The sequence below is a fragment of the Phalacrocorax aristotelis genome, chromosome W (genome assembly GCF_949628215.1).
Source record: "Phalacrocorax aristotelis chromosome W, bGulAri2.1, whole genome shotgun sequence".
Lineage (NCBI taxonomy): Eukaryota > Metazoa > Chordata > Aves > Suliformes > Phalacrocoracidae > Phalacrocorax > Phalacrocorax aristotelis.
In genome coordinates this window covers 26,154,731-26,174,181 of record NC_134310.1, presented here as the reverse complement: position 1 = coordinate 26,174,181, position 19,451 = coordinate 26,154,731, and the positions used below count along the sequence as shown (strand labels likewise).

The 19,451-nt window shown below is 61.4% G+C and overlaps 3 protein-coding genes across 12 annotated transcripts in view; all 3 read left to right on the top strand.

Annotated features, from left to right (window-relative positions):
- PIP5K1C (phosphatidylinositol-4-phosphate 5-kinase type 1 gamma) overlaps positions 1 to 1,416 on the top strand; it is a 47,633-nt gene extending 46,217 nt beyond the window's left edge. For 4 of the 7 annotated variants that reach the window (XM_075077780.1, XM_075077777.1, XM_075077778.1 and 1 more), the window contains one exon: positions 84 to 495. In XM_075077780.1, coding sequence (XP_074933881.1) covers positions 84 to 86 — 3 coding nt within the window. In that variant the 3' untranslated portion in view covers positions 87 to 495. Of the gene's footprint in view, positions 1 to 83 lie in introns of all 7 variants that reach the window. The other 3 variants (XM_075077786.1, XM_075077784.1, XM_075077785.1) reach the window with 1 other exon arrangement.
- A 3,243-nt stretch (positions 1,417 to 4,659) lies between these two features.
- Positions 4,660 to 10,162, top strand: CACTIN (cactin, spliceosome C complex subunit). 2 transcript variants are annotated; one of them, XM_075077791.1, is made up of 10 exons: positions 4,660 to 5,032; positions 5,476 to 5,965; positions 6,521 to 6,616; positions 7,046 to 7,191; positions 7,268 to 7,430; positions 7,565 to 7,682; positions 7,894 to 8,086; positions 8,440 to 8,562; positions 8,705 to 8,997; positions 9,470 to 10,162. In XM_075077791.1, the coding sequence occupies exons 1-10, from the start codon at positions 4,884 to 4,886 to the stop codon at positions 9,958 to 9,960; spliced, it is 2,262 nt and encodes a 753-aa protein (XP_074933892.1). In that variant the 5' UTR covers positions 4,660 to 4,883; the 3' UTR covers positions 9,961 to 10,162. The 2 variants fall into 2 exon arrangements, with proteins under 2 accessions (XP_074933892.1, XP_074933891.1); XM_075077790.1 differs by having other exon boundaries at positions 4,803 to 5,032; positions 8,729 to 8,997.
- A 2,672-nt stretch (positions 10,163 to 12,834) lies between these two features.
- On the top strand, positions 12,835 to 19,399 carry TBXA2R (thromboxane A2 receptor). Of its 3 annotated transcripts, none has more exons than XM_075077983.1 (4): positions 12,835 to 12,963; positions 15,221 to 15,317; positions 17,717 to 18,627; positions 18,886 to 19,399. In XM_075077983.1, the coding sequence occupies exons 3-4, from the start codon at positions 17,806 to 17,808 to the stop codon at positions 19,153 to 19,155; spliced, it is 1,092 nt and encodes a 363-aa protein (XP_074934084.1). In that variant the 5' UTR covers positions 12,835 to 12,963; positions 15,221 to 15,317; positions 17,717 to 17,805; the 3' UTR covers positions 19,156 to 19,399. The 3 variants fall into 3 exon arrangements, with proteins under 3 accessions (XP_074934084.1, XP_074934085.1, XP_074934083.1); XM_075077984.1 differs by lacking the exon at positions 12,835 to 12,963 and adding an exon at positions 13,190 to 13,288 and having other exon boundaries at positions 15,130 to 15,317; XM_075077982.1 differs by lacking the exon at positions 12,835 to 12,963 and adding an exon at positions 13,199 to 13,288.
- Positions 19,400 to 19,451: the final 52 nt, after the last annotated feature.

The window sequence follows — 19,451 nt, the reverse complement described above, 5'->3', positions numbered from 1 at the left end:
ATTCTGGGGAGTTGGCTGGGCTCAGACCTAACAGAATGCAGGGCGGATGCTTGGGTATTGACTCTCTTCTCTGCCTCTTCCAGTAATCTCTATGCAGACGCAGAAGCCCCAGAGAGCAGCGATTCCCTCTGCAGGTCGATGTGTTCCCTTTTCGTTGATGCAGCCGTTCCAGTGGGATGGGGAAGAGCTTGCTGACACCAGTATTGCTGCACTGCAGGATCCCGGGCACTGCATTTCAGAACGGAGCAAAAATATAACCCTGTATTTCTACTTATCCCAGATGAGGGCAGCAAAGAAACCACCCACTCACCCGCAGCTCCCAACGGAGACATCCAGCTGGGTGTAGAGAATCCTGGGTAGTAACACAGTGTTTTCCAGACGTGCACTACCGTAGCTACCTATCCATGTGTGATACTGTGAACCTTTTTAATTTTTTAATCATGTATTTATTTCTTTTATCTTTGCACAGAGACAGCACAAATGTGCTTTTTTAAACATTTAGTTTACTGCACTTTTTTTTTTCTGGTCAGATATTTTATGCATCAGAAAGGAGTGTGAGACCTCACTGGAGAATTGGTAGGAGCACGTTGCTGGGGAGGGCAGGGACCGGAGTGGCTCATTTGGGGCAGCAGCCTGGTCTAACCAACTGATGGAGTCAGGAGGTTTAAGGCTATCCAGGCTCTGCCAACGGTTTTGCCGAGTGACCTAAGGAAAGTCACTTAACCACTCTGTGCCTCAGTGTTCCCCATGCGAATGGGTGTACAGTACCCACTTCCGTTAAAGTACTTAAACCCTGGGATGAAAGGTGCTATGTAAATGCAATGTATTAAAGGCCATTGAATAGAATTGCTCCCACATTACAGTAGTCCAAAGCAGCCATGCCAATTTACTTGGATTCAAAAATTGCTAGTGACTTCTCTTGATCTGTAACACCGTGCGGGGGAAGCAAATGAGTCCTGGCAACAGTGACATGGTCACCTCAGCTCTCCTTCGGACATGCGATGGGTTCTGCCTTCACCGTGTGCTGCACTGCTGCGTCACCCTGTCCCTCCGTGCTCAGAGTCCACGCTTTGTCTTACCGGCTGCCACACTGCCACGTGCTCCAGACACACAGGCATGGACAGACAAGAACTGTGCACCTCCAGGGACCAGCCGCGCTGGAGTGCGAGTTCCCCGCTCTGCCTGGCCCCAGGCGTGGCTTGTCCGGATGCTGCATCCTCCTGGAGCCACTTAGCACCTCGCATGCGCATGGGTGTATCGACCGCCCAGTACTGGGGGGTCACAAACACGGGGGTTCACGCATATCCTCCGTACCTCAGGGCAGTCAGGGAGGGGTGCGCACGTCTGCAAATGCTGGAGGCAGAAACAGAAGCCTGGCCCTGCCACCTAATTGTGCCAGGCGCTGTTGTGTTGGACTCTGTTGGACAAAAAGCTGGGTGGCTAGGATGTTGCCTGTGGTAACATCTGCTGTTGGAAATCGCTGCTTCAGCTGTCTGAGACAGTTTGCTTTTCAAGGGCTGTAGGCTTTAGGTGAGAGGAGTTGGTGTCACTGAGTGGTGGTCAGACTAGGCTCATCCATCTGTCAGCGAGGCACACACCATAGCCTTGTCCCAGACTCTAGCAATCCCATCCTCATCTCCCAGAGAGAAGAAAGGAAATCCTTTAGACCAGAGACAGCCAGGTCTTACTCATGTGTTTTATGAGCCTCACTTGAGAAAGCAGGTCAAAACCTCTCTGTTCTAATTACAATCTTCAGACTGTCCTTGGGATTCCTGGCAGAGGAGTGGGGAAGCAGAACCCTTCTCCTGGGGCTCAGTCCCCCCAATCTGTCTTCACAGAAGCATTCAGGATGGGTTAATTCAGGTCCCAGAAGGTAGCTGGGCTGGTAGGTAGCTCTTCCCCTCTGCAACGTGCTGAACATGGTGAGGATCTTTGTGAATTGATGTTTTCTTGCCTAGAAGTATGGGACCCAGAGTTCCCCCCCTTGCCTGCAGATGCTGAAGGCTGTAAGGTGTTCTTCTCTCGAGGGCACAGGCTGGGGATCTTGCAAGCTGCTGCCATCAGATGTGTTCATATATTTACCAAATAATCTGTCAAAAGTCTTTCAAGAAACTCTCAGTTGCTACTCGACAGCTCGTTCATCTAGCACTATAGCGTTGCTCCATGACAGCCCTTGCAACAGGCTGGGAAACTGCTCCTAACCCACCCTGTCTGCTTGTGCCAGTCCCACCGAGGCCCCACCGGCTGCGTGGGCAGTGCTGGGGGGCTGGACAGGTTGGTGGAGGGGAGGCGGGAGGAGCGTGATACATACAGACTAACCCGCCTCTGGGCTGAAAGCAAGAGACTTCAAAACACTAAAATTTCAGCCTTCGGGGTTTTTTTCCTCCAGATGCATGATACCATGTGTAGAGAGGACGGAAGAAGCCACATCCCTTCTGCATCTTCAGATGCTGCTCTTTCTTGGGTGCTGCGCTGGAGGAGCATAGCTTGGGGGGGGAACGCGGAGGGTTGGGCTCTGGCTGCCTGACTTTTGAGGTACCAGGCCCAGCTGCCCTGGTACCACCTTGTTCATGGGCTGGTGGGTTTAGCCTTTTCAGGACCTTCCAGCCAACTGAAATGAAGCATCTTGTTTTTAAGATGGTTTAAGCATCACTGATGGGGACTTTATTCCTTCCCCTCATTTCAGGGGTCTCCAAAGCTGCTCAGCCTCTGTGCAGGGAGCACCTGAGCCCCGCCTTCATGGGGTATCTCAGTGAATGAACTCTGCAAGCTGGAGCCGCACTTGGTCCCGAGAGATGTGGGGAAACCGAGACCTTTTCCAGCATGTTCATTCCAAGTATCATCTTTCCTCAAGCATTCAGGCTTTTTGAGACAATCCTTGTGCAGTTCTGTAATGCTGATTCCTTTAGGAATGAGCAGGTCTGGACATGGAGGGTTGGTCCTGTGAGAGGACGTGCAAAGGGCGTAGAGCAACTTTGTCAATGTGAGGGGACAGGAGGAGCCTTCTTTTTGGGAGATGCTGCTCTGAAATGGAGGCTGTCCTCAAGGCTCCCACACACTCCCTGCTGTGTGTCACCTACTGTCGGGTTAGCTCGGGGCTGCATAACTGCTCAGCCTCCGCTTCCCATGGACGCTAAAAGGACCTCGGAGTTTAAAGATTGCTCTTAGCCCACCTCTCTGCACTGTGCTGCAGCGTGAGAGCATCAGGGAGCTCTTGAGCATTTCCCAGGCGCTGTCAAGGCTGCCTTTGCAGGACATGCAGGGTCAGAGGAGGGCAGGACTAGGTTTTGTCCACAGGAAAAAGCATTGACCCAATTTTGGGGAAGAGAACCACCACCTGTCCTCGATCTGAATGTCCCTCCAGCTGTACTTCCAGTCCATCTGGAACATAAGTTGCCTGTACTTTGTGTCAGGGCTTTCTCTAGCAACCCAGCAGCTCACTTGCAGGTGCTGTTCCTGCTGTAACCCCCTGCCCTCTCAGAGGTTAAAAGGAAGCACTGTGTTTCTTTTGCTCAGAGATTTGAGCAGAGCAGCCCTGCAAGACAGCCGGTTCCCATGTAGCTCTGTTTGACACCACTCTCCTTCATCCCCACCATCCCAGCTGGGCCCCCTCAGCTCTGTGGCGTGTGCCCTAGACGTTGCCTGGTGCTGAGGCTGCTGGTGAGCTTTCGGCTCTTGCCAAACTGCAGGTGGCTGCTGCCTGCCAGGTATGGATCTGGCAAGAGGAAACTGGCATCTCTCTCTGCATCAAGCTCCTGGAAGGGCTCAGCTCTTCACAGGCACGTGTAGAGCAGAGGCATGGGGCAAACCAAGGAGCTGGTATAGAGAGTCCTGAATGCTCACGCAAGGGGTCCAGCTTTTGGCTGCTGTTGGCTCTGTGGTGAGCGGCTCGGCCACACGTGCTAGAATCGCACTTTGGGAAGTTTTTTAGTGAAGCTGGAGCATTTGTGGGTCTCGGCACAGGGCTGGCAGAGGTACAGCGGTGTTTGCATGGGCTCCCTCGTCCTGGGTCCTCACTAGGCACCCAAAGCACGGCACAGCCCAGCATTCCCCCTTCTTGTTCCCAGCCACTGTCATGTTTCAGCTCTTTCAGAGAAGGACAAGGCGAAAGCCACGGCTCAGGTGTACGGGGATCGTGTCTGCTTTTTCTTTCTGTTGATGTCTACATTAGACCCAAGTATGTTCTATTGGATGTTCATATTCCCACTCATTTTCTGTGTCTGCTCTCTGCGTGCGCCATGTAATGAATGTATGTAAGTAGGGGGGCACGGGGGGCTGGCAGCTGAAATGTGATGCCAACCCGTGGGTATTGTCATGTTTCTTTGGGGTCTGGGTGGGGCGCGGGGGTGTTAATTCATGAGCGCTTTTTTCCTTTTTCTTGGTTGTTTTGCGGTTTTTTTCCCCTTCCCTCTTCAGGGAGACCTTTTTCCAGAGAACTGTAAATTGATGCTATCTGTCCTCGGCTCTGTGATAAAGACTGTGGTCTGTGCTGTGCTCACTGCGGGCGGCTCTGCCTCCTCTCTCCCGCGCTTGCCGCCCGGCCCTGCCTCCTTTTCTGGGGATAGAGAACGAAGGAAAAGGGAGGGGAGGGCGGGTGCGGGGCTGGCGCGCTCCTCCTCCGCGCGGCGCCACCTCCCGCCGGGGCCTCGCCGCGGAGCTGCCCCAGCGCCGCCGGCCCCGGAGCCGCCGCGGCCCTCGGCGCCGCCGGGCTTGGGGCAGGGCCGGGCTCGGGGCCGGGGCAGGGCCGGGCTCGGGGCCGGGGCCGGGCCGGGCTCGGGGCCGGGGCCGGGGCCGGGGCCGGGGCCGGGGCAGGCCGGGCAGAGGGCGGCCCTGCGCGCCGGGCCCTGCCGGAGGCCCCCGGGGCGGAGCCGCAGCCGCAGCCCATGGGCTCGGGGTCGCGCAGCCCGGCCCGGCGGCGGCGGTCCCGCTCGCCGCGGCGGGAGCGGGGCCGGGAGCGCTCCGGTAGCCGGGGGAAGCGGCGGCGGCGCAGCCGGAGCCGGAGCGGGGAGCGCCGCCGGGAGTCGAGCTCGGGGTGAGCGGGGACCGGGCCCTGGGGTGGCGGGGCCTCGTCTGAGGGGAGACTGGGCCCGGCGGAGCGGGGAGCCGGGCCTCGGTGTGCCGGGGGCTCGGGCGGGCCAAGCCAGGCCGCTCTCCCCGGTGCCCGGCTGGGGGAAGGCGCCGGCGGAGGCCGCGGCGGGGCCGGGGACGCCCGCGTACCCCCGGGCCGGTGAGCGGTTCGACGGGCGCTGTCCGTGACACAACGCCCGCCGTCCTTGGGGGTCCCGGGGTGGGCAGGTGCCGCCATGTAAGCGCCTTGGAGCGTCCTCGGCCCGGCCGGTGGCTCTGGCCGCGGTTGGGGTCGGTTCTCACTGCATCCGCGGCAGGGAAACGTATTCTCCCTTCTGGAGCACCCGTTGTCTGACGCGGAGCCAGTAGCCATCTCCCAGCCGAAACGTGACTTTCCCCCCACCCCAGCTCCGACTCGGGCGATGAGAGACAGAAATGGAAGATGAAGAAAAGCAAAAGCAGGGACCAGCACCATAAAAGCCAGAAGAAACATCGCTCGCGGTCCCGGGGTCGCTCCTCCAGCTCGAGCTCGGAGCGCAAGCGAGGCAAAAGGAGAGCCCGGAGCAGAGAGCGGCAGAGGAAGAGAGATGGCTCCAAGTCTTCTGTGTCCTCTGTCAGCTCCCCCTCCCCGCCGCACTCCCGGGGCAGGGAGGAGACAGGGCAGCAGCTGAGCCTCCAGGAGCGCTTGAGGCTGAAGGAGGAGAAGAAGAAGCAGGCTGCACTCATGAAAGCCTTGGAGACACCCGAGGAGAAGCGGGCTCGCCGGCTGGCCAAGAAGGAGGCCAAGGAGAGAAAGAAGCGGGAGAAGATGGGGTGGGGAGAGGAGTACATGGGTTACACCAACACTGACAACCCCTTTGGGGACAACAACCTGCTGGGCACCTTCATCTGGAGCAAGGTGAGCTCTCTTCCACACCCGCGTGTTGCAGGAAGCAGCTCAAAGGAGATTGTGCCCCTGCAGCTGCCACAGGACAGGATGGAGTTGCAGTGGGGCGGCAGGGGGGGACCTTTGCCCAAGGTGGGAACCTCTGTAGCACTAAAAGCAGCCACGTGAGAGCAAAGTACTTGTCTAGGGCAGCAGCTGGGTGTTTCTGACAAGCTTAGTGGGGTTTTACCCCCTTTCTCCTGACGACCAAGGTCTAGCCAGAGGTGTGGGATGAGGGGATAGAGTCAGGGTGCAGGAGAGGAACCCAGACCTGCTGGTATCTGCCAGCTGAGTGCTGGGCAGCGTTTACTGGTGTGTTAGAGATTGCCAGATTGGGTGGCCTCCCTGGGCTGAGCCTGGGTTTCACTGAGGGCCTTCAGGAGTAGGATTTCAGAGATTTGAGGACCTTCAACAGGATCAGAGCACACTGGAGCAGTGGAAGGGTGTGGGTGTGGTGGCATTTGCTGGCCAGTGAGGGGCTGTAGAGGTCACTGGGTTTCACGGCTTCACTTAGCGACTCTATTTCAGGCGCTGGAAAAGAAAGGGATCAGCCACCTGGATGAGAAGGACCTGAAGGAGAGAAACAAGCGAATCCAGGAGGACAATCGCTTGGAGCTGCAGAAGGTGGGATCAGATGTCCCCTCCCTCCCACTGTCTGACAGATAACCCTGTAGATAGCCCAGTTCTCCCAGTCGCTCACCTGGAAATCCTCTTGTTCTTCTCACTGAGGGTGCCCGTAGGCTGTAGGATTGGGGGGTCCACAGTATACGGACTTGCGCTATTCCAGAGTGAGAAGTCTCTTTTGGGGTTCAGGAGGTGCTGAGGAGAAGTGCCAGGTCACGGCACTGAGGCACTTGGTAATGCCTGTGTCCAAAGGGCTAGCAGCAAGCAGTCCAGCCTCCCTGGCCCACACTGGCTCATCCTCTGCATGGCTCCTGACTCCCCAGGGTGCCTTGGGCCAATCGCAGGGGCCAGGGCAGCTCAGTGGGCAGAGTTACAGCTGCATGGGTGCCCCATCCACAGTGGCCTCACATCTCCCTCCACCCTGGGCAGGTGAAGCAGCTGCGCCTGGAGCGGGAGCGGGAGAAGGCGATGCGTGAGCAGGAGCTGGAGATGCTGCAGCGGGAGAAAGAGGCAGAGCACTTCAAAACCTGGGAGGAGCAGGAAGACAACTTCCACCTGCAGCAGGCCAAGCTGCGGTAGGTGTGCAGGGACGGGCCTGCCGGGGAGCAGAGGATGGCAGGTACCGCTCACTGTTCCTCTGCTCTTGCCCAGGTCTAAGATCCGGATTCGGGATGGGAGAGCAAAACCCATTGACCTTTTGGCCAAGTACATCAGCGCAGAGGATGATGACCTGGCTGTGGAGATGCATGAGCCCTACACCTTCCTGAATGGTCTGACCGTCTCTGACATGGAGGATCTGGTGGAGGACATCCAGGTGCCAGCTCCACCTCCCCTGTGCCAGGGCTAGCTGAGGAGCAGCAGCTCAAGACATTCCGCCCCCCCCAGCTCTGTTTCCCTGCCTGCATTGAAGAGCAGGTCCCTGATGTCCTGCTTGTACCTTGCCTGCAGGTTTACATGGAGCTGGAGCAAGGGAAGAACGCAGACTTCTGGAGGGACATGACCATCATCACAGAGGATGAGATAGCCAAGCTCCGCAAACTGGAGGCCTCTGGGAAAGGAGGACCAGGTAAATGGGAGGGCAGAACCCGGTGTGGGTGTCAAGGGTGGTGTGAGCGGTGGGTAAAGCAGGGCATAGGGTCTGCTGCATGCGCTCAGGCTCAGAGGGGTTCTCTGGGATGTGCTGGATGGAGGCTATGGACATGGCAGCCATCCCATGCCTGGGAGAAGGCCGGCTGAGCACTCGCAGGCTGACTGGCCACCCTATCCTGTCTGTTCAGGAGAGCGTCGGGATGGCGTCAATGCCTCTGTCAGCTCAGACGTGCAGTCTGTGTTCAAGGGGAAGACGTACAACCAGCTGCAAGTGCTGTACCAGGGCATTGAGAGCAAGATCCGGGCAGGAGGACCTAACCTTGACATCGGCTACTGGGAGAGTCTGCTGCAGCAGCTGAAGGCTTACATGGCTCGGGCCAGGTGAGAGCAGGGACCATCCCCTGGCCAGGCCTGTGGAAAGGGGCAACGCAGACTCTGCCGTGAGTAGAGTTGGGGAGGCGCAAACCCAAAGTCAGTGGTGAAGGGGTTTTATACCTTTTCCAAGATGGTTGGCTCTCAAAAGAGGGGGGAAAGGCTGGACACTCAGTCCCTTCTCCAGTGATGATGTTTGCAGTGAGGTCTCCAAGGAGGAACCGAACTGGAGGTTTATGCAGCCAAAACTGTACAAAAACCAACAGATTTCTACCCAATGTGGTGGGCATCACAGCTCTGAGCAGTGTGGGCATGAAGTAATTTTGCTGGATCGGACCTGACGTCTCATCTCCTCTTCACAGGCTGCGGGAGAGGCACCAGGATGTGCTGCGCCAGAAGCTGTACAAGTTGAAGCAGGAGCAGGGTGTGGAGAGTGAACCACTCTTCCCCATCATCAAGCAGGAGCCAGCCTCCCCCAGCGACAGGTATGCAGCCCTTTACTTGGGGAGTGTAGCCATCCAGGACTCCCGATGGGGCACCCAGGACAGAAAGTGCAGCCTCATGCTCCTGTCCTTCCACAGACAGACCTCAGGTGAGCAGAGAACAAGGGTACCATCCCCATCCTAGTTCTCTCTTCTCTCTTCCTTGCAGGCTGGATCCAGAGGAGAGCATTGTGGTACAGCCAGGGCCGTCCTCAGAGCCAGAGGCTGAGCAGGACGCAGAGGCCAAAGGAGAGGCAGAGGGGGAAGCTGTGCTGATGGAGGAGGACCTGATCCAGCAGAGCCTGGATGACTACGACGCTGGGAAGTACAGCCCCCGGCTGCTGGGCACCAACGAGCTGCCCTTTGACGCCCACGTGCTGGAGGCAGAGGAGGATACACATCGGCTGCTGCTTCTGCGTCAGCAGCTCCAGGTCACAGGTAGGAGCCCCACGGGCAGGCCCTGCGCCTGCCAGCCTCACACAGAGCACGTGTGTGCTTCAGGGTGCAGGGCTGCCCCCAGAAAAGAGTGGGTAAGAGCTGGGTCTGGAGCACACATCCAGAGCTGGCCTGGCAGAGGGACGCCCCCAGGCAGCGAAGGGCACTGTGCCTCAGGGTAGAGCACGGACATGGGGCTCAGACTGCTGGTGTTCCCTGTGGGTACCTGCATCGGGTCCTTCCCCGCTCCCAGCCACACCACCAAGCTGTTCAGGCTGCAGACAAGTGGGAGGGTGTTTTGGATGGGCTTCCTGACACAGCTCAGCCCAGTGCCCGCCTGGCGTCCACCAGGCAGTGTGCGCATCTCCGTGCGCAGCATCTGCTGCTCCTTCCCTCTGCATGGCCGGCAGCAGCGTCCCCACAGCCTGGGCCTGGCTGGCGCTGCAGGACCACGTGTCACCTCTCCTCCCTGCAGGTGATGCCACTGAGAGCGCCGATGACATTTTTTTCCGTAAGGCCAAGGAGGGCATGGGTGCAGATGAGGCTCAGTTCAGCGTGGAGATGCCCCTCACAGGCAAGGCCTATCTCTGGGCTGACAAGTACCGGCCCCGCAAGCCCCGCTTCTTCAACCGGGTGCACACAGGCTTTGAGTGGAACAAGTACAACCAGACCCACTACGACTTTGACAACCCCCCGCCCAAGATCGTGCAGGGCTACAAGTTCAACATCTTCTACCCTGACCTCATTGACAAGCGCTCAACCCCCGAGTACTTCCTGGAGGCCTGCCAGGACAACAAGGACTTTGCCATCCTGCGCTTCCACGCTGGGCCACCCTACGAGGACATCGCCTTCAAGATTGTCAACCGGGAGTGGGAGTATTCCCACCGCCACGGCTTCCGCTGCCAGTTTGCCAATGGGATCTTCCAGCTCTGGTTCCACTTCAAGCGTTACCGTTACCGCAGATGAGGGGCTGCTCGCCTCCCCTCCAGACCCGTGGGACAGGGGGGTGGGCATAGGGGCTCTCATCCCCTGTCACAGGCACTGTCCCACGGACGTCCCCAAGGCCTGGCACAGGGCCTATTCCTGAGGGTTTTCCCTGTCCTTGCTTTTATCCCAAGGGACCCTGAGGCTTTGGTACAAATAAATAGTCGTCGTTTAAGCTGCGGCATCCTGAGCATGGGCATCCCTGTCCTGCACATCATCGCCAGCCAGTGCCACACTGGGCCAGTGCTGGGAGCTCCCCTGCTGTGGGGGCTGGGTAGTGATGGGGGGCTGTCGTTGCCCCCACGTGCTGTCAGCCCTGTGTGCTCCCCGTACCTGTTCCAGCCTCGTGCGCACCCCCTCCTGCACACTTCCAGCGCCAGTGCCGGATCTGTGCAGCCCAGATACACCCCAGCTGGAGCTGTGGCATCCTTTGGCCCAGCGGCCCTGCTGCCACTGCCCTCCCGGCCAGCCCCATTTCTGCCCCAGGATCCGGCTTCCCCAGCCTGGGAACGCTGCCACTTCCCATGACCCTGGCTGTGGAACAAAAGGGTTCAATGGCTTGGAGGCGTCTGCCTCTGTTGGGGAGGAGCAGATGGGTGTTAGATGGGATATCTCCTTCCAGGGAAGAATCTGATTTCCATGGCCTCGAGTCCCTCCCACCCTGTGCCTGAGTGGTTCTACTGCCCTGGACCAGAGGTGGCCACGCTCCCCAGACCCCCATCACTAAGGCAGGGTCCCTGAGGGCCACAAGTGATGCGCAGCAGGTTTCGGGTGCCTTGGGGAGCACTTCAGGGCTGAGCTAGGACTCACTGGTGTTGGTCCTTCTGGGGCCATGGGGCGTAGCAGCACTCGTCTGGGGTTGCCCCACGTGGCCCTATCCCCACGAGCTCCTGAGCCCTTGGGGTGTCCCTGCTCCGTGCTGAAGCAGGCGGGGGGTATGCGGGTGCATGAGTAATGCCTGGTAGGGCAGCCTCCAGGAAACCTCCATCTCGGACATGAGCTATTGCAGCAAGGTTGTTTCCTCCCCACGGGCCTCGCTGCATCCTGCCCCCCAGTACAGCCCCACCACAGAGGGGCTCAGGGCAGAGCCAGCCCTGCTGTGGGGGTGCTCCGTGGCTGTTATTTTCCGCCATAGCTCAGGAGGGTGGCCCCGTCTTGCTGGTGTTGGTGCCGCTGGCAGGATCCAGCCCTGCAAAATGGGCTCATGCTCAGAAGGCTCCCACGGCTGCTGCAGCTGCCTCAGCCGCCCGCGGGTACTCCCTCCCCGGCCTGCCGGATGTCCCCAGGCTGGCGACTGCGCCAGGGCACATCCCCCGGCCTCTCCTTCCTGTGCGTTATTTAAAGCTGTGGAGTAGCTGCTTGGCACAGGGGGATTTGGGGGCCTGAGCTCAGTGCAGGAAGTGTGTGAAGGCCCAGCCAGGGATGGCTTTGGAGGAAATAGGGAAAAAACCAAACCCCCAAAGCCAGCGCTTGGGTGCCCTCCCTGCTTAACTGCCCAGCAGAGCCCCCTGCCCACAGCCCCTCTCCCTCCTGGGTGAACACGCGGAGGGGGTGACCTCCAAATATGTCCCACTGTGTCCCCAGCATGGACAGGGTCCACATCTGCACCCAGACACTGCCTTTTCCCCACGCCCCTGCCGTCAAGCCCTGGATAACTGGCCAGGCAGAGTCTGAATCCCAGGCATCACTGCAGCTGGGCGCCTGCTGCTGCTGCTTCAGGGGCTGGATCCAGCTGAAGACCAGGATGTTTTTTTCTGGCCCTAGCTGCTCTGGGTGCTCTTCTCTGCATCTCCCCTATATTTCAGGGGAGGCTGGTTACGTTCCTCAGCCTTGTGGTTTGCTGCAGCCCAGCCCTGGGCGGGGTTTGGGAAGCACAGCTCTTCTGCTCCAGGACAGTGCCAGTGGCTCAGCTGGGTTGATGCTGGGGTGGTGGCAGTAGGTGCAGAGCCACCTTCAGCACCCGTGTGCCCACATCCTCTGCGAGTGCAGTTCCGTCCCATACCCTGACAGCGGGAGGGTCGGCACGCCCAAGCAGCGTCCGGGCATGGCTGCTGAGCTGGGTTCCGCTCACGGCGGGGCCACTGCTGCACCAGGCATGCTCCCCCCACTAGGCCAGCTCCCTTCCAGGTCCACAGGCCAGCCTCTGGCTCCAAGTGACTGTCGCCCTCCTTCCAGGCTTTTGCTGTGACACCAGGGATCAAGGAACGGGATCTGCAGCTTGGCAGTGCCAAGGCGGTGGTAGGAAAACCTGCTCAGGCCTCTGAGCATTGCCTGACCTCGCTGGTCTCGATGAGATGCTGGGTGCGTGGGACACCCCTGCATCACCCGCTGCTCCCAGCACTCCAGAGCGGGATGGAGATGCCGGTGCCGAGGGTGGGCTCTGTCCTTCCCAGCAGAGCACAAAAAGCAGCAGTGGTGGCTGCTGTGGCCCCTTCTGTAGCTCCCATGCTTCAGCAGTGTAGCTCCTGGGGACGTGCCACCCAGGGAGCCTGGCTTTGGGCAGCGCAGTGACATGCCAAGCTTAGAGAGGTGGGGACTGGGAAACCCCCTAGTGTGCAAAAACCCTCTGGCCGCATCCGCTGGGGCAGGGACGGGCAGGCTGCAGGGAGCACACAGGGCGCTGTGGGGGCACCCACTCACACCCGTGTAGCACCTCAGCCTTCCTCTGCACTCTTCCACGAGCTGCCACCACCCCGTCCCCGGCTCTCGGGGACCGCTGTGAGGGGCGGCAGGGATGTCCTCCTCCCAGGCTGGAGGATGAGACCCCACTGTGGTGCCAGTGGACAGAGCTGTGTCCATGCGGGTCCCACTGGGACAGTGGCGGCAGCGGCAGGACTGACCTCCCCCCTCCGGACACAGGAATCCGGCTCGGGTAAACAAATGAGTAACCCGGATAAGAGCCCGGCCCCGCTAAATATAGTCGGGACGGACGGGAGAGGGTCGGGTGCCCGAGCACCATCCCGTTCTCACGGCCGAGCGGGGCAGGTGAGGCCGCGGATGCAGCCCCTCGTCCCACCCGCGGGCGCTGCCACCTTCGGGGCCGGCGGGGGAGCGCCCAGCGCCGGGGGATGCTGCCGGGGGGTTGGGGTCCCAGCCCGGTGCGGCGGAGGTGGGCGATGGGGGTCGGGGAGGGAGGGGTCGGGGCGCCCCCTCGGAGCGGGGGAGGGGCGGGGCGCGGGGCCGGATCCGGCCCTTGTTGCGGTGGGCACGGGGCGGGGCCGGGGGGCGCTGCGAGCCCGGGCTTTCCCCCGCGCCTGCCCGCGGGGACGAGCTGAGCCGAGCCGAGCCGGGGGGTCCCGCCAGCAGCGAGGTAGGGCCCGGGCGGCGGGGGGAGGGAGGGCCTGTGGGGCGGTCGGCGGGGGGCACGGCCGGGGTCGGGGGGAGCGGCCGGAGGGGCTAAGAAGGACAAAGAGCCCACGAGGCTGGGATGGACGGACGGAGGGGGCTGGACAGACAGACCGCAGCGCTGGGATGGAAGGACAGAGAGACTGGGACGGACGGATGGAGCGGCTGGGATGGACGGACAAACTGCGGGGTTTGGACGGCGGGACGGAGGGAGTGCGCGGGGCGGGGGCGCTGGGCCGGAACGATGAACACAGAGTCCCGGAGAGCTGGGGTGGGGGGTCGGGGCGGAGGAGCGGTCACACCAAGGGGCGTGGGCGGGGACGTGTGTCCCCCCCCCCCCCGGCTGTCTGTCCCCTGAGCCAGGGGTTCGGGGCTGGCACCGGGATTTGCTTTCGGGGCTCCCCCCACCGGGGCGGATCCTGCCCCTCCGAGCGCCTTTGCCGGCCGCCCCCCGCCGCCCCCGCCCGGCTCCGCGGCGCTGGACAAGGGAAGGGCCGGGGAAGGGGCTCTTCTGGGCGGCCCAGCGGCAGCTTCGAGGCCCTTTCGATGCCGCGATGCTGGGACCGGGGACCGCCGAGGCGCGGGGGGGTCCTGGCTGCCGCCCCCCCCGGGGAGCCGCCTCGGGGGCACAGCGCTGCCGAGCCCGGCTCTTGCACCCACGGGTGCCCAGGGCGGTCCCCAAAGGCCAGCACCCGCCCAGCGCCGGGCGCCCTGGGCACAGCTTGAGATGGGGTGAGACAGGGGCTGAGCCAACCTCTCCCAGCCAGCCCAAACCCCCACCATGGCCACAGCCGGGACGGGCAAGGACAGCCGCCGTGCCTGCGGTGAGTGTCCCTGCTGGGGTACCGCTGCTTCCTACGAAGTCCCCTGTCGGGGATGTCCCGGGGATGTCCCTGCTCCAGGCCAGGCCAGCGCCCCTGGCAGCGCATCCCTTTGATGGTTGTGGCTCCGGGGAGGGACGTGGGGGCCCTGCCAGGTCCCCATCTCCATGACATGGCCGTTGCCTTTCCCGTCCCAGCTGATGGCCTTGAGCTGATCTGCTGCCCAGAGAGCCCCAGCTTCGGGGGTAGTGGGTGGTGGGACACATCCACCCCTGGCAGGGACAGCATCCTGTGGGACCACCTGTGCAAGGGACATCAGGCTTGAGAGCCCAAATGGATACTGCAGAGAAAGTCCAGGGACAGGGCTGTCCCTGGAGAAGTCCAGTAAGCAAAAAGGAGGGACTGGACACACGAGGGACAAATACAAGTGCCCTGCAGCATCTTCTGCACAGCCCTCTTGCGGCCAAGCACCAGGCCCCAGGTGGCAGAGTCCGTGCCCAGGGGACATGCGGATGTGGGGGGAGTCACTGCTGCCTGGCTTGGGGCTCCTCTGCAGGCATGTGGTGCCCTGCTACCCAGAAAACCTCCCTTCCTAGCTCCCCCAGCCTGATACTGCCAGCCCTGTGCCCAGACCTGCCCGAGGATGCCTGGGGAAGCAATGGGCTGGGATGGGAGCTGCACTGATAAGGAGCAGCTGCCTGTGCTCCCCATTAGCCTCTCGCTTTTCCCCCACTAACCTCGGATGTGGCCAGGGCAGGAAGCATTGCCCGGCAGAGGCAGGGCAGCCTGTGATACATCTGCAGTGTAACACCAGCCCACAGGCTTGCATAGTGCCAAGAACCCCATTAGTGCCTGCGCCAGCCCCTGCCACTGCTGCCAGCCCCTCTCAGCCTCAAGCAGCCCATTTCAGAGACAGCTCCTCTCTGCTGGGGTTTTGCCCCAGCACCCTTTGCCTTTACTTGTAGACAAATCCTCACTCCCACAGAATCTCCCTGGGAGAAGGTTTTGCTGGCTGCAGTAACCCTAAACCCATGCACGTGGGGACAGGCACTGGGCTTAGGGTGTCTCCTCTGCAGGACCTGCTGTCCCCACGTGCATCCTCCTGCGGTGGCCACCTGCGATGGAGGGAGACGGCGAGTGAGGAGCCCCTGGCCCCCACACAAACCCCTTCTCGTAAGTGCCTCTGGTTTGCTCTGCTGCTTGCAGGGTTCAGCTTCTCCTGGCCATGCTGGAGCTAAAAGGCCCCTCTTTAATATTTGATTCCTCTAAGTGCTGCGCAGTCCATGGCTGGCCAGTAGAGGCAGCTCTGCACAGGGCGGCACCCAGCTGCTCGGCCCCCGAGCATGCTCCAGCGTTGCAGCTGGTCCTGGGGCAGAGCCCCCTGTGTCCCCAGCCCTGCCAGCAGTGGGTGAGGGTCTGGGTCGTGGCTGTGCTGGGGCAGGAAGGGAGAGGATGTGGGTGATGGTGGGCCTTTAGGTGTGCAGGGTGGAGCTGCTGGGGCTGGTGCATCCTTGCCTAGCCATGGTGGCACCACAGGGAGATCCGCCCTGGACACTTTGGGAGAGGAGTCGGATCCTGCCGCACCAAGCCCCTTGGCAGCCAAGAGCATCCCATGGCTGTGAGTCCTCACAGCATCGCCCCCATGAGCTCCTGATCCCCAGCCATGCTGGAGCAAGTGCAGGGACCACCCCAGGATGGGGGGGATGGACACATGTTGAGGGCAGCACCCTGAAAGCAGGGACAAGCAAGTGGCAAGGGACAGCCGGAGCAGGCACTCCAAGCCATGGTACCTGTGCAGCATCACTGTGGGGCAGGGGGGGAATTTGCCACCTCCCAGGGGACACGAGACAGGCTGGTGGTTCCCCGGGGACCTGGAACCATCACACCAAGGGCTGACCATATGTCTCAAGGGGACTATCACCTTGGAGGCTGCTGTTGCCATCCCTCAGGGACCAGAGAAAACAAACAGTGGCAAGTTTTTGCTCTTATCTCATGGAAAAAGCCGGGGCCGTCCTCGCGCTGCGGCAATGAATCACCACCACGCTCTGCCAGCTGCCTGTGCCAGGACAGGGACAGGGACAGGGATGGGGTTATGTCCCTGCCACCACCCCTAGGGCCTTTGCCCACTCCCCAGCAGCTGTGGAGCCAACAGTGCAGTTGGTGATGGAGGGGTGAGGGTGCTGCCATGCTGGATGGATGCTGGCACCCTCAGCCCCACAGCCTGCCTGGATGCGGCCCTGGTGGAGGATGTTGCAATGCCTGGCCCCATCCCAGCCCCGGGACAGGCTGTGGGATTGGCGCGTGCCTGGGGTGTGTGCGCCGGCTCCTAGCCCTGCGGCTGCCCTCGTGCCGGGGGCCGAAAAGGGGGTGGCAGGGGTGCCAGGCTGCAGCATGCAGCACAGGGCTCTCCCTGGTCATGAGGATGCAGAGCGGGGCCAGGTGCAGGACTGGGTTTGGCACCAATCGGGGTCAGCTTGAGGTTTGACTTGGGGATGGGGACAGAGGTCAGGTGGTAGTGCCACCCTGCACGAGGGGGAGCAGGGGTGCCGAGACCCCACAGCTGGGGAGCACATGAGCAGGGTCTTTGCAGTGGCAGCAGATCAGGATTCAGCCAGGCATCCCACAGGGGCCATTGGGCTGGGGACGGTGTCAGCCACTGGTGTGGGGACAGGGCAGACAGGGTGGCAAAGCCATCCACAGCCTGGAGAGATGGGTCCCAGGAGGAGAGGAGGGGTCTGGTCCCCACTCACCATGCCTCTGCTGTTCCTTCTTGCATCACCCCATTTGCAGCCTGGACTAATCAGCGATAGAGGCAGCAGCCCTGGTGCTTCCCAGATGCCGTGTGCTTCCAGCCCTGGGTCACTACCCAGCAAGCCAGCGTAGCATCGGCCGGGCTGCCCACGACTGCAGCATCCTCGTGCACCCTTGACCCCCAGCTGCAGTGGGGAGGGGAGAACAGGGATGGCACATGTGCAAGGCGGCAGCTGGCCCACAGCTGTTGCGTGGCTGCAGCACTTGTGCCGGAGGGGGTGTAGCACATGGCTCCAGGCATGAGTGTCCCATCCTGGGGGGAAACTGTGCCTCAGTTTTCCCACCACACTGGGGGAACGGGGCCTCTCCCCATGGAGTCGGGGTGTGGAAGGGAAGGTGCAGCGGGGCTGGGTTGTGCTGCTACCCTGTGTCCGCACACCAGCCTTCAGAGGAGGGCGGATGGCCCCAGGGGTATCTAGCCATGTCCTCCCTGGGGCGGGAGGGAGCCAGTGCCATCAGAGCCAAGCTGCCAGTGCCTGCTTCTCCAAACACCCATCACACTGGATTACAGCCTGCTGGCAACAGCCCCATGCGGGTCACGACTGGGGATGGTTAATCCCAGCCAGCTGCAGCGCCAGGGCCCTCCACGCCCACAGCCACTGCAGCACCGAGAGTGGTGCCAGCCCAGCACATGCTGTGGTCCTGGTGTGGGGTCCCCCTCCACAGCCCATGGGATGCCGTGTGTTTCCAGGCTCACAGGGGGTGATGGGTGAGCTTGGCCATGGGGGACTGGCCCTAAATCCCTGTCCTTGTCCCCACAGGGCAAGGTTGAATTAGTGCCAGCACCAGTGGGGGACACACACTATGGAGCTGAGCCAGGAGGGTGCCTGAAGCCACCAGAAGGAGCGAGATGGGGTGGGGGGATATGGAGACCCCTAACAGCAGCACAGCTGGCCAGTCAGACACATGCTTCGGTGTGTTCAACAGCAGTGGCAGCCACAACAATACGCAGACCAGCATCACCTCGCCCTGGTTCTCCACTGCCTTCGGCCTCATTGGCCTGTGCTCCAACCTCTTCGCCCTCTGCGTCCTGCTCAGCTCCTCCCACAAGTTGTCCAGCCGGGCCCGCTCCTCCTTCCTTGTCTTCCTCTGTGGGCTTGTGGTCACAGACTTCATGGGGCTGCTGGTGACAGCCTCGGTCATCATCCCCTATCACTTCATCAAGTTTGCCTGGGCTGAGGTGGACCCTGGCTGCCACCTCTGCAACTTCCTTGGCTTCTCCATGGTCTTCTTTGGGCAGTGCCCACTGCTGTTGGGCGCCACCATGGCTGGTGAGAGGTTCTTTGGCATCAACCATCCCTTCTCCCGCTCCACCAGCATCTCCAAGCGTCGTGCCTGGTCCATCGTGGGACTGGTGTGGGGCTTCTCCTGCCTGCTGGGGCTGCTGCCAGTGCTGGGGCTGGGGCGGTACACACTGCAGTACCCTGGCTCCTGGTGTTTCCTCACTCTCCTGCCCGACACAGGCAACGTCATCTTCTGCCTGCTCTTCGCCCTGCTGGGCATCTTCTCCGTGCTGCTCTCCTTCATCTTCAACACAGTCAGCGTGGTGACACTCTGCCGTGTCTACCATGACCGCGAGTCTGTGCAGCGGCGCCGGGACAGCGAGGTGGAGATGATGGTGCAGCTCGTGGGTATCATGATCATCGCCACCATCTGCTGGATGCCCCTCCTGGTGAGGCCCTGGGTCTTGGTGTGTCCCCCCCACCACCACTCTGCACCCTGGGTTGGCAGCTGGGTGACGGGCTCCAGGGCTCAGCACTGCTCACAGGCAGAGTTAATGCTTCCCAGTAGCAGGTGCCCCAAACCAGCCCTGTACCCCTCTCCAACAGGCTCAATACCCAGCCTGGACCCTCATCATCTTCCCCACTCTGGGGCAGCTCAAGTCCTCTGCATGGCCCTGCTGACGCCTTGCCCCCTTCCCCCCTCACAGATCTTCATCGTCCAGACAGTGCTGCAGCAGCTGCCAGCCAGCGGCCAGATGCAGATGCTGCCCATGGAGACGCAGAAGATGTTGCTCATCTACATCCGCATGGTCACCTGGAACCAGATCCTGGACCCCTGGGTCTACATCCTCTTCCGACGGGCTGTGCTGCAGCGTGTCTATCCCAGCCTGCGCCCCCGGCCCTCCATCCTCTCCCTCTACCCAGTCCTCAACCCCTCCCTGCGCCGCAAGCTCACCACCGACTCCGTCCTGCAGTAGTAGTCCCCAGGGACAGTCACGGGGGGTAGGATGGGACAAGACATCCCCCCCCCATCCCAGCCCCCCCAGGTTAATTAACTGTCCCCATCACATGCATCCACAGGCTCTCCCCACTCCCCCAAGCCCAGTTCCCAAGGGGGTGGCAGGGGGCACGGGGCTGTCCTGCCCCCCCAGGCCCCATCTGAGTGACACACACACAAACACACACCCCCCCCCGCCCCAATAAAATACAGTTTATGCAGTACTCCGTGCCTGCTGGGGGTGAACACCCGGGGGATCCTGGGGGGCCCCAGCCC